The sequence below is a fragment of the Helicoverpa zea genome, chromosome 22 (genome assembly GCF_022581195.2).
Source record: "Helicoverpa zea isolate HzStark_Cry1AcR chromosome 22, ilHelZeax1.1, whole genome shotgun sequence".
NCBI classification, from domain to species: Eukaryota; Metazoa; Arthropoda; class Insecta; order Lepidoptera; family Noctuidae; genus Helicoverpa; species Helicoverpa zea.
In genome coordinates, this window is record NC_061473.1 from 5047700 (window position 1) to 5060320 (window position 12621).

Genomic DNA, 12621 nt, shown 5'->3' on the forward strand with positions numbered 1-12621 from the left:
TGCCAAACTGCCAACGACCGCGACGCACGGCGCGAAACGCCCCGCCCCGCACCTCACCCCGCTCATGCAGCCCGTCCGGCCACATACACGACAGAAGCGCGCCGTAATTCGTGTTCTGTGAGTCAATGACGTCATGGTTTCATATTATTCTCCGAGTTACCAATTTCTCTACTCACATTCCTAAAGTAATTATTAGTTTTATTAGAAATGTGTGAAAATAACCAAGAAACAATGGATGCTTTGAATACGGTGAGTGAAAACATAACCTTCATTTGCTTGTAGTGTTCTTGTGTAATTCTGAGCTAACTCACGCACACAGCTGCGTTCGAACGGAAAATTCCAACGTGCTGTGGATCCGGGGGGGGGGAGGGGCTATAATATGAAAGCGATCGTAACGCATTCTTTTGTAGTAATTCTGATATCATTACTTTACTATTGATATTTGAATATTATCTTTATCTCTAAATAATCAAAGCTTCGTAAGTAGTTACGTATATGTTGGTATCCTGACCGTTGACAAACAGTTCACGCTCGCCGCAGAAACCAATTCTAGGTGTCAGCGGAGGTGAAGGAGGGGTATGGACAACTGACTTGTGCTCGGAAGTTAGTTACAAAGCGACAACGCCATTTCCGACTAATGTACTATTGTGCTTGGCATTTAATCGCGGAACGACATTAAGTTTTGTGAACGATTTAAACTGTACCGGGGCTATTATACCGTCTGCCCGTTTTGCAAAGGATTGCAGCTAGTAATCGACTGGTAGCCGAAAATGCAAAATAAAATGTTCATGTTTTACCTAGGTTGATTTATAGTTTTATTTTTTCATTAAACATTTTATCGGATTAGGTACATTTAATTTTTTGGACTTCAAAAAAAATCCCAAGAAAGTGACAGATGGCATTGTACCTAACCTAACTACGTTACTAAAGAAAATAACTGATTGTAAAAAAACATTTTATTTAGAATTTATTCACTACCAGAATGTTTGAGGTAAAATAGGTGCCTATAAGTTCTTTCAATGAAATTCCGTGCTTTCTGTCTCAATAAATTATCTGAATTGAGAGAGCCATTTTATCAAGCAATTTTACTAATTGCACAATTTAGTTAATCGTCTAGGGAGCACCTTAGATTATCAAACCAGTGTTGCCAGCTTGAATTCGTGTTAGTCCTGAACTTTGCGGGCGCTGAACTCCAGCTTTAGGCCGGCAGCACACATCCGGTTTCCGGATACGGTTTCCTGATCAGGAATTCCTATTCGGGATTCCGTGACACTAGCGCACACATTCGGTTTTTTTCATTCTGAATTTACATGGCCAGTACGTATAAAGCCACTTAAGTGAAAACACGCATCATGGAGGATGACGAGTTAATTGCATATAAGTACCATATTGTTTTTAAAATTGTTATCTTTTTTTTTTGAGATACGTCACTTTGTTATAGGACATGGGGCAATTTTGTATGGATTGTGATCCGCCTTCTTTAAACTATTTATCTTTTATGTATGCAAATATGTATATACTATCTTCTGCCAGCGGTTCCACCCGCATCCCGTGGGAACTACTTCCCGTACTGGGATAAAAAGCCGATAAGTAGCCTATAGCCTTCCTCGATAAATGGGCTATCTAACACTGAAAGAAATTTTCAAATCGGACCTTTAGTACCTGATATTAGCGCGTTCAAACAAACAAACAAACTCTTCAGCTTTATAATATTAGTATAGATTTGTTAATTGTTTAAGAAACTGGATTTCATCTCTCAAAAAAAAAACATATTATATACAAAAATAAAAACAAATATAAAAAAGCAAGTGACAAGCGGGCTCTGATACACGTCCATTCGGAACAGGGCTACCTTGATTCAGAATGAAAATTTCCATATGTGTGCGGCGGTCAAACCAAATTGTTCGCGAGCGCTGCGTTCGGAATGACGTCATCAGGTTTTATTCCGTTCTGAGTACCCGAACGCACGGAGAAAATTTTAAACCGAATGTCAGGTTTTTTTCCGTCCGGAAAAAGTAAGAACGTGTGCGCTCTTGTGAACATTTTGTATGAAAAAAGAGCATTCCGGTTTCCGAATCAGGATTCCTGATCAGGAAACCGGATCAGGAAACCGGATGTGTGCTGCCGGCCTTAATGTTTAGCGTTCTGAAGGTATTCATTACACAATTTATAAACTAGACGTGTGATTAAATGGCGTTGTTATTTGAAAGGCTGGCTGTTTTTTAACGTCTGTTGCAACCGGTTAGCTGATTGGCTACGGCATATAGGTACGCCGAGATAAACGAAAAAGTTATGTTCAATATACATATATCTACTATATAAAAATAAGTCAGGTTTTCGTTCCTGACGCTATAACTCCAGAACGCACAAACCGATTTCCACGGTTTTGCATTCGTTGGAAAGGTCGTGAGGTTTATAGCAAAGAAAATTCTCAAATAGCAATCTCGAGCGTACAAATTTTTCTTTATTGATGCGACAATAACGTTTTTTATTCTTATAGGACTCGATGGACGATATCAACGATGGACCAAGTACAAGCTTCGTTACGATGGAACCAGAATTGAACATTGCTGAAAGTAAGCGTTTTCCAATAGTTTATACAACAAAACTAGACGACATGCTGATATTCAGAACAGAATTACCTGAAATGCATATATCTGACATCGTCGACTGTATAATCACAGAAAGTCATCCTAAACATCAAGGCCAACTGAAAAGAAAATATTCAGAAACCCAAAAATTGACGTTCGAAGATTTATCGCATAAAATAGATAAAATGAATAGTAAAGTGGCCCGAACAGCTAATCGTAATAAAACGCTACTCTCTATGTGCAAACCATTTAACATTGTCCTGGCAGATTGTTCCTATGCGCTACGTACGGACGAACTGACACGTGATCGAAGGATAAATATTAAAATTCCTAAAAGAAAATCAGTTCCTAAATGCGTGGATAAATTGTTGCCAATGTATAGCAAATCACAGACGTTTAAATGTGGGTTATTATATGATCAACAACGACAAGTAGCTGACATATATTGTCTAGACAAAAAATTTTCCACTAAGGAATATATAAGAATTCATAATATCGAACAAAATGATGAGGATTATCATAGGTTGAAAACGTATAAAAACATAAATGAAGTGACATGTTGCTGTTGGTATAACAGAGAAGCATTTATAAAAAAGTTAACTCTCCATCCCCCTGAAACATTAAGGTTTATGAGGAAACCACATGAGTGTCTAATTAATGATTGCAGTTGTTGCTGCAAAAACAATAACTACCCACCGAAAAGGTCATCATACAAAGGAACTAGTTCACAGAAAACAGAAATAACTGCTAGCGTTTGGTTTACACATACTAGATTACATACTGCAAAAATGATTGATTCTGATGAACAAGGACCGAAACTTATTGCAAAATCTTTGAATTTCGATCCAAAACAATCAACGAAATACCCCAGGTCGAATCATTACGAATACAAAACCAACAATATAAAAATGGCGCATTCAATAAACATATATATAGGAGAAGAATATTATGAAATTGGAAAAGATGGACAATTAAGAACACATTTAAAACATTTTGATAAAGAAGCATCTAAACTAAAACAGATTACTGGTAATGACCTAACATATACCTCGAGTAACGTTTGTTGTTGGTACAAACGCGAAGAGTTTGCTGCTCAATTACTAAAGCTCGGAGTAAAGCGCACCTCTGTGAATTTTATAAGATGTGTCCACTCATGTCCTGTAAGAAAATGTAACTGCTGCTGTAAACCTTTAATTCAACGGAAAGTCGATCTTAACTCTTGGCGGATTACAACTAGACATACGAATGATTTGGCAAGTAAAGAAGTAGGCATCCAAATACAATTTCCAATAGCAAGGAGGCGTAATCAAGTCAGCAAGACGACTATTTCCGATAAAAATCTCCTTGCACCTATGTTACGTTGTGTTGTACCTGTGCGTGTAGATTTACAAAGTTTGAAAGTTCCCAAACTTGACTCATCTTTTTTCGTTTCCTTATCAACGTTAGATACTGTAGCGAAAACTAGAATGGCGGCTGAATATAGCTCGCTACTTCCAGCTAATAAAACAATTGACTCGGAAAATGAATTATTTCCAACTGTACGGGTTACGATAACCAAAATAGGAACTCAACAAAACAGGTATAAAACAATAATCGAAGGAGTCGATTTGAATAGTGCATCCACAAGGGAATTGCAAATGTTGGATTTGATTTTTCGAGCTGTAGACAGCAGCCTAATCACGGTTAACAGTTTTAGAAAGGTGCAAGCACGAAAACAAAATCAAAAAGTAACACAAACCATAAAAGAACCACGAATCGAACAAAAACCATCAATCCAAGAAAAACCATCAATCCAAGAAAAACCATCAATCCAACAAATACCACCAACCCAAAAAAAAACACCAATCCGACAAAGACCACGAATCCAACAAATTCCACCAATCCTAGAAACACCACTAATCCCACAAAAACCACGAATTCTACAAAAACCACGAATCCTAAAAAAACCAGCAATCCAACAGCAATCACCTATACAAGAAATACCACCTATCCAACAAATGACACCAATCCGACAAATACCACCAATCCAAGAAATACCACCAATACGACAAACTCCACTAATCCTACAAACACCACGAATCCTACAAACACCACCAATCCAACAACAACCACCAATACAACAAAAACCAACAATACAACAACAACCACCAATACAACAAACACCACTAACCCAACAGAAACCACGAATCCAACAAAAACGACCAAACCGACAAACACCACCAATCCGACAAAAACCACCAAACCGACAAATACCACCAATCCAACAAGAACCACCAATACAAGAAATTCCACCAATACAACAAAAACCACGAATGCAACAAAAACCATCAAACCGACAAAAACGACCAAACCGACAAATCCCACCAATACAACAACAACCACCAATACAACAAATTCCACCAATCCGACAAATACCACCAATCCGACAAATACCACCAAACCGACAAACACCACTATTGCTACAAATATCACCAATCCCACAAATATCACCAATCCCACAAATATCACCAATCCCACAAATACCACCAATCCAACAGACACCAACAATCCTTGCTGGGTTCGTACATTCACCACGGGAGTCTCAGGTATTTCCAACCACTGTATATCCACAACTATTAAATGAGCAATTGAAAATTGTCGCTGATCTAAAGAGCAAACGTTTCGTAGAATCGTTAGAAGCATTGGTGGGTCAGTTCAGTTTTCCTGACACGAATCTTATTAATATAGACCACTGGATAAGTGACGACGTTTGACCGACGAAAAGTGTGTGTGTGTTGGATATTTTAATTTCCAAATACAAAAAGTCATTACTTTTATTTCTCGGGTCTTTAAAGTGTTTCAAAAAATTAAAATTGTTTCTAAGTTTATATGTACTTTCTGTGTTTCGTTACGGGTAGTCAGAAGCCAATAAGTCTGACGCCAGTCTAACCAAGGGGTATCGGGTTGCCCGGGTAACTGGGTTGAGGAGGTCATATAGGCAGTCGCTCCTTGTAAAGCACTGGTACTCAGCTGAATCCGGTTAGACTGGAAGCCGACCCCAACATAGTTGGGAGAAAGGCTCGGAGGATGATGAATAAATTAAAATTGTTATCAGTGGTATAACCCATTTTATTTTAATTTTAAACTTGCTGTATAAAAGAAATGAACCTATCGTTTTATGGCCTTTCCCAATGTACTATCTAACTGATAATTTTCTTACTAGAGAGTAAAAGAAGTACTTTTTTTACCAGTCCGTGCAAAACTAAAATTTTGACATTAGCCCCAAAACAAGCAATGTCAAAAGTTTCTGGTAAGCAAAACAACGGATAGATCTTGGGAGTAAGTTAATAATGGCTTATGTTTAACTGATCACCAGATATAGTAACAAATAGCAGACAAAAATAGTAAATGATCACCAAAATGAAACTCGCATTTTAATGTAAAACTATAACCAAAGTTTTAACACTTTTCTATCCTATTTAAGTGAAATTACTCCAAAATAAATCATGCGTAAGCCAAAAATAGTAAATGATCACCAAAATTAAACCACCACTTTAATGTAAGATTATAACCAAAGTTTTTAAATTCTGCTATCCTATTTAAGCAAAATGAGTCCAAATAAATCATTGTTATCCCAAAAGTAGTAAATGATCATCAAAATTATATTAGCGTTTTAATATAAAATGATAATCAAAGTTTTTACATCTTGCTATCCTGTTTAAGTAAACTGACTCCAAAAAAATAAGTTCGGCCTGATACAATAAATGTAATAAGATTATGGGGACCCTTTTCCTGCACTAGGGTGGAAAATTGTCTATTGCATGCCTCTAATGCTACTGCTCCATCTGCGTTAGCGTTAACGTTAATGACAATGGCCAACTACACGTTACTTAGGGCATTAAAAATGCGCGTTCATCATCAGCCTATCGCAGTCCACTGCTGGACATAAGCCTCTCCAAGTGCACGCCACTGAGATCGATTTTCGGCTTCTCGCATCCAGCTCCTGCCAGCCGTCTTGCGCAAGTCATCACTCCACCGTGCCTGAGGACGTCCTACACTACGTTTGCCGAGGCGTGGTCTCCACTCTAGAACTCGTTTACCCCAACGGTTATCGGTTCTTCGGCTAATATGGCCAGCCCACTGCCACTTCAGCTTGCTGATTCGGTAGGCTATGTCGACGACCTTGGTTCTCTGACGGATTACCTCATTTCTGATGCGATCCCTCAGAGAAACGCCGAGCATAGCTCTTTCCATAGCCCGCTGAGCGACTTTGAACTTGTGGACCAGCCGTACCGTCAGTGTCCACGTTTCGGCTCCGTAAGTCATGACAGGTAGGACGCACTGATTGAAGACTTTTGTCTTTAGGCACTGTGGGATCGACGATGTTAGGACTCGACGTAGCTTCCCAAATGCAGCCCAACCCAACTGAATTCTCCTATTCACCTCGTCCTCAAAGTTGTTTCTACCTAACTGCAATGTCTGCCCGAGGTATACATATTTCCGAACAACTTCGAGAACGGCGCCGTGTATCGCAATCGGTTCCGGTAGAACATGTTCATTGAACATGACCTTGGTTTTGTCCAAGTTCATCCGTAGGCCGATGCGTAGAGAAGATTCAGCCAGGTCGTTCAGCATCTGTTGTAGGTCCTGCAGCGTTTCCGCCATGATGACGATATCGTCAGCAAATCTCAAGTGAGAGATGTGTTCGCCATTGATGTTGATGCCGCGTCCTTTCCAGTTCAGCGTCTTGAACATATCCTCCATTGCATTAGTGAACAGTTTCGGGGAAATAACATCCCCTTGTCTCACTCCTCGATGCAACGGTATGGGCCTTGTTTGCTGATTCTGTACTTGGACGGACATTGTAGCGGCTTCGTAAAGACATCTCATCACTTGGATGTATCGCCAATCTACTTGACAACGCTGCAGGGACTCCAGAACAGACCAGATTTCAACCGAGTCAAAGGCCTTCTCATAGTCCACAAATGCTAGACACAGGGGCTGATTATACTCTTCGGTCTTCTGTATAATCTGCCGCACTGTGTGGATGTGGTCTATGGTGCCGTATCCGCTCCGAAACCCAGCCTGCTCCGGTGGTTGGAATTCGTCGAGTCTTCGCGCAAGTCGGTTCGTGATCACTCTTGAGAACAGCTTATATACGTGGCTTAGGAGGGAAATGGGTCGATAGTTCTTCAACTGGGTTTTGTCTCCCTTTTTGAAGAACAGGACGACAACACTCCTACTCCACGCCTCTGGAGTTCTCCCTTCAAACAGGACGGCATTAAAAAGCTTCTGGAGCTCCCCCAGTACGGGCTTACCTCCTGCTTTTAAAAGCTCTGTTGTAATGCCATCCTCGCCAGGGGCTTTTCCATTTTTGAGCTGTCTCAGAGCGATCTCGATTTCGCCACTGCTGACTTCTGGCAGGTCTTCGGTGAAATGGCGTGTTAATGTGGCTCTAGAATCCTCATTTCCGGGATCAGGTCGAGATGCATGCGATGCGTATAACCGGCCATAAAAATTTTCCACTTCCGAAAGGACTGCCGGCACCGAAGAAACGACTTCTCCACTTGTTGTGGTCAGCTTCGTCAAGTGGCTTCTTCCAAGAGATTGTACGAACACCTTTGACCCCCGATTCAGCTCAATTGCTCTTTCAATATCATAAAAATGCGCGTTGGCTACACTTAAACCGACACCCGAGTTATTGCTTAACGTTTAATGATATTAATAATGCCATTTGTATAAAATGCCATTAAAACGTTGGCCACATCTGTGTAACGCCAAAATTTAACGCGTTAAGACGCAGATGGAGCAGGAGCATAACCAAACAGTGCGATAAGAGTGTGTTTTCGAGGGAATGTATTGAGAAACACATTCTTCTTCTTCTTTCTCCTGCCCTGTTCCCAATTTTACTTGGGGTCGGTGCAATATGTAATTTTCTTCCATTTTCCCCTGTCACTCGTCATACTGACACTCACGCATGCATTGCAAGCCGGACACATAACTTAATATGGCATCATAATATTTTATTTGGTAATAAGCCTACATTTTATGGCAATCACAGTGACTTATTTGGGCAAAAATTATACATTAATTTGGTCGTCAAGAGTTGGTGATCATTTACTAAATTTGGTGGTCGAATACAATTTAAAGTGAAGTCGTGACTAAAATAGCTGGTACTATTACATTTTTAGACTTTATTTTTCTGGTGTTCAGTAGATATTTCTGGTTACAAAACTAAGGGTATCAAAGCATTTTATGGTGGTCATTATATTTGTTCCCGTTAGTAATTATGTTGGAACCATGTTGGAACTGACATGTTTTTGAAAATGTTAATGTTTATTCGTTGATTTCGTCGTACCTGAATACTGTTACAATAAATACGAAATAATTAATTTCTTATGTGTTTTATTAAACTTCTGATCAAAATCTAAAAAAAAGTGTAAATATGCGGATTGACTAGTTTTGTACTATTTTATGTTATATTAAATGATTATTCTGTTTTTCCTCACGGCAGTCAGTTCATAGAAGGTAAAATGTAGCGTATGCGTATTTTACCTATTCTATGATTTTAATGAGAAGGGCTTGCACTTCAATGAAAAATGTAGGTAATGTTTTTATTTTATTTCGCGGTTAGCGAAAAATTAGGATTTAAAAGATTTAATCCCCTTTCGGCTTTACAGATACTTTTGTAACACCCTGTATACAAGGTGTTGATTTGCATCTGGGCAATATTTCAGGAGGTTGACATAAAATACGTAAATAATCGATTCATCATCCTCATGACGTAAATAATCGATTGGAGACGGGAAATAGTTATATATATTTTTTAATATTGTAATGTCATATTGTGAAGGCGCAGCACGGTTTGGAGGCCAGAGTTTAAATACGGGTAGGTGACACTGAAGGATTTCCTAAAAAAAAAATCGTACCAAGTTTTTTTGTTGATTTGAATTGAGAATCGTTAGTTTAATTACGTCCTTGAATATTGCACGGATGCAAATCAGCAGCTTGTATAATATACATATAACATACTGTGATACAAAGGTACATGCTGAGTTTATTTGTATCTCGAGTGGACTAGGTACTTCTTGCTACTAAACAGAATAATATTGAAGATGACAATGATTCTTGGGGACAAAAATTGCTCAATATTTTTCTTATATCATATATAAATAATCGTCCATCTGGGTGGCGCCTTAGTTACCGTGAAATTCGGGTAAATTCACACGCTGGTATCATTTACAATAACATCCCTTCAGAAATAGAGATACCAAGAATTTTGGAGTGGGTGGTTCGTAAAAAGGTTCATACACCCATTCCTACGTAATATGTATCTGGAATTTGGTGGTTTATAAAGCGTTCCTTAGACGATCAATTAAAATATTGAAGATAGCGCAATGTTATTGTAAATCTAGGGGCCTCCGAGTGTTCAATTTCCGAAAAATATAAAAATAGAGCTGGCTACATTCAACGCTGTTCAGTCAAACATGAACTTCGTTCATAACAAAAAATCAATCAATGTTTGCTTGCATTCATTGACTTAAGGCCCCAGTACACGTTGGCCCAAGTGCGGCCAATACACGCCATCACCAATGTGTACACGGGGTATTGGTGCAGGTTGGCGGACATTTGTCAAGGTTGGCGCGCATTCGGCGAGTTGTCGGTTTTTTGGGCACACATCAAAGGAATCGTGGCCCAGCTTGGCGTGTGGTGTTTACACATTCGGCTAATGTTTAGTTCGTCACCGGCCGCTGAGGATAGTACACTTTTGTGTTGCTTATAACAATAAATAAAGTAGTAAATATAGTAGTGTAGTATAATATAAATATAGTAGTACAGTATAGTATAAATATAGTAGTGTAGTATACAAATAAACAGCCGCAGCCGTAACTACCTCGACGTCCATCGCAAGTGGTTTGCCGGGCAGCAATGAGCCATGCGCCAATGTGTAAACACCATTTGATCGTGGCCTACATTTGTGCATTGCAAAGCTTGGCCCAACACAGTCCAACGTGTACTGGGGGCTTTATAATCTAATCTAAGCTCGATATAAGTCAATGGATGCTTGTATTGCATTGGTAGTTTGACATACCTACATAGACATAGTAATCTGTGCATTCAATCGCGATTCTTGCGACCTGTCTGTAGTATTGGTCTGTAGTGCTGTGATTATTGCAGATTAGTTGGACTGCGATTGATTTAAGTGCGAATCAATATGACGGTGAAAGAGGGAACTCCCGTATACGGAAACAAATTTCAAATGGCCAAGCTCTGCCCCCTTTTAGCACCCAAATATTATGAGCATCTCATGAATGATAGTAAGTGTTCACTTTGTATGTTTTTATGTGAAACAATAAGGTCCTTACATTTTAAATAAGTGTAAAAGATTAGTAAATAAAGCATAATGATCAGCATCCCGCCCCAATACGACCCACTGGCCTAATCTTTCTTTGTGATTAATAAATAAAATAAATGAATTTAAATGAAAAGCTGGATGCATCACCTTCATAATCAAGAGTGATTGTTAAGTATATCAAGCACTAATAATGCTCAAAATAGGTTCAAGTCATAGTTAATGTAACACATAGCTACTTTAGGAGTTGTTATTTATTTTTCTGATTAAATGCTTTTGTTTTGTAGAGGGTAACTACAGTCCGGTACGGAATTGGGATCTGATGATGGGTTCGAACAGCTTGGTGACTTTCTTCGCAAATCTACAAAAGGAGATAGACAGGAAGAATGGTATTCCTGAGCCAGGTAATATTTTTTTATACTGTTTATTTAATACAAGCATCATTTTGAAGCTGTTTATTATTGCATTCAACATTCTTAACTTAGGTACTACAAAGAGAGAAAAATTACCTTTATTTATTAAAAAACTTATCAAACCAAACATTTGTAGTTTATAACATTAAAAAAAAACATGTACTCAACTGCATCCGGTTAGACTGGAAGCTGAACCTTATGTAGTTGGGAAAAAGCTTAGAATATGATCATCAAACATGATGAATCAGGATAAAAAAAAAAAAAACTATGGTGTTAATGGTTTGAAATTCAGTAAATTTACATATTAATATTATTTTTGTTTCAGAAAAAGTGGATCCCAACGAGCTATTCCACATGCAGATTGACTTGTAAACTGTTTACATCAAGTCGCATACTACCGCTGCCAGTATTATTTTGCCACAAAGATTTTATGTTGATATGCAACCTTTTTATTTATTGGTCATAACTATTTAAGTTATATAATAATGTAATCCTAAAGAGCTTTTTCTGTACATTGTTTGTAATCTTATTTTTTTTAATATTAAGTTTATTTTTAAATGATATATAAGTTAAATTATCTTGGGTTGGATTGGCGGAAAGTGTTGAAAGGACAACAACTAGAATACAGGGACTAATATAACTAGAAGAAGACTGAAGGCTTGGAAACTGAATAGTATTTACTTTGTTTATATTCATTTAGAAATATGAATCGTAGATAAGTATTATAGTTTATGATATTCCTTTGTAATGCTTAGGTTAAAAGTAAACAATTTGTTTTTAGTCATTATTTCTAGTCATGATCAGTGAATATGTTTCATTTGCTGCAGTAGATCACAATGTATGTTTTGCCATGTATTAATTATAATTTAACCCTAAAATGCTTTTTCAATCTTAAAAAAACCACTTTCATGCAGAAACTACTTAATAGATTTTGATGAAAATTAACAATCATATAGGTTACCAACACAGGTGTCACATCAGATTAACATTGAATATGGGCTAAAAAACATTGCTTTTGTAAAAAAAACTATCATCCTCGATTGAATGAGTCTTAAATTTAACATTTCCCGACTGGTTCTTCCTTCCACTACCTACATAGGTAATTAAATAGAAATAGAGTAATTTGGCTTTTTGAGTAGGTATGTACATACTTATAATTAAATAAGTAGGTATCTACATGTCATTGAACATCTTTGGCAGTTGTTATGAGTAGAAGCCAGTAACTCTGACAACTAGCCTTACCAAGGGGTACTGACTGGGTTGCCCGGGTTACTAGGTTCAGGAG

The 12621-nt window shown here is 38.1% G+C and overlaps 1 protein-coding gene across 1 annotated transcript; it reads left to right on the plus strand.

Moving 5' to 3' along the window:
* Window positions 1–231: 231 nt before the first annotated feature.
* Window positions 232–5344, plus strand: LOC124641437 (early nodulin-75-like). Its single transcript, XM_047179505.1, has 3 exons — window positions 232–249; window positions 2501–2576; window positions 4542–5344. Exons 1-3 carry the CDS (start codon window positions 232–234, stop codon window positions 5342–5344), a joined length of 897 nt encoding a protein of 298 aa, XP_047035461.1.
* Window positions 5345–12621: the final 7277 nt, after the last annotated feature.

What these genes read in the sequence shown, in the direction of transcription:
- LOC124641437 (XM_047179505.1), top strand. An exon ending in AGAATTGAACATTGCTGAAA is followed by an intron (nt 2,577 to 4,541) that starts GTAAGCGTTTTC and finishes TAAAAAAACCAG; the next exon opens with CAATCCAACAGCAATCACCT.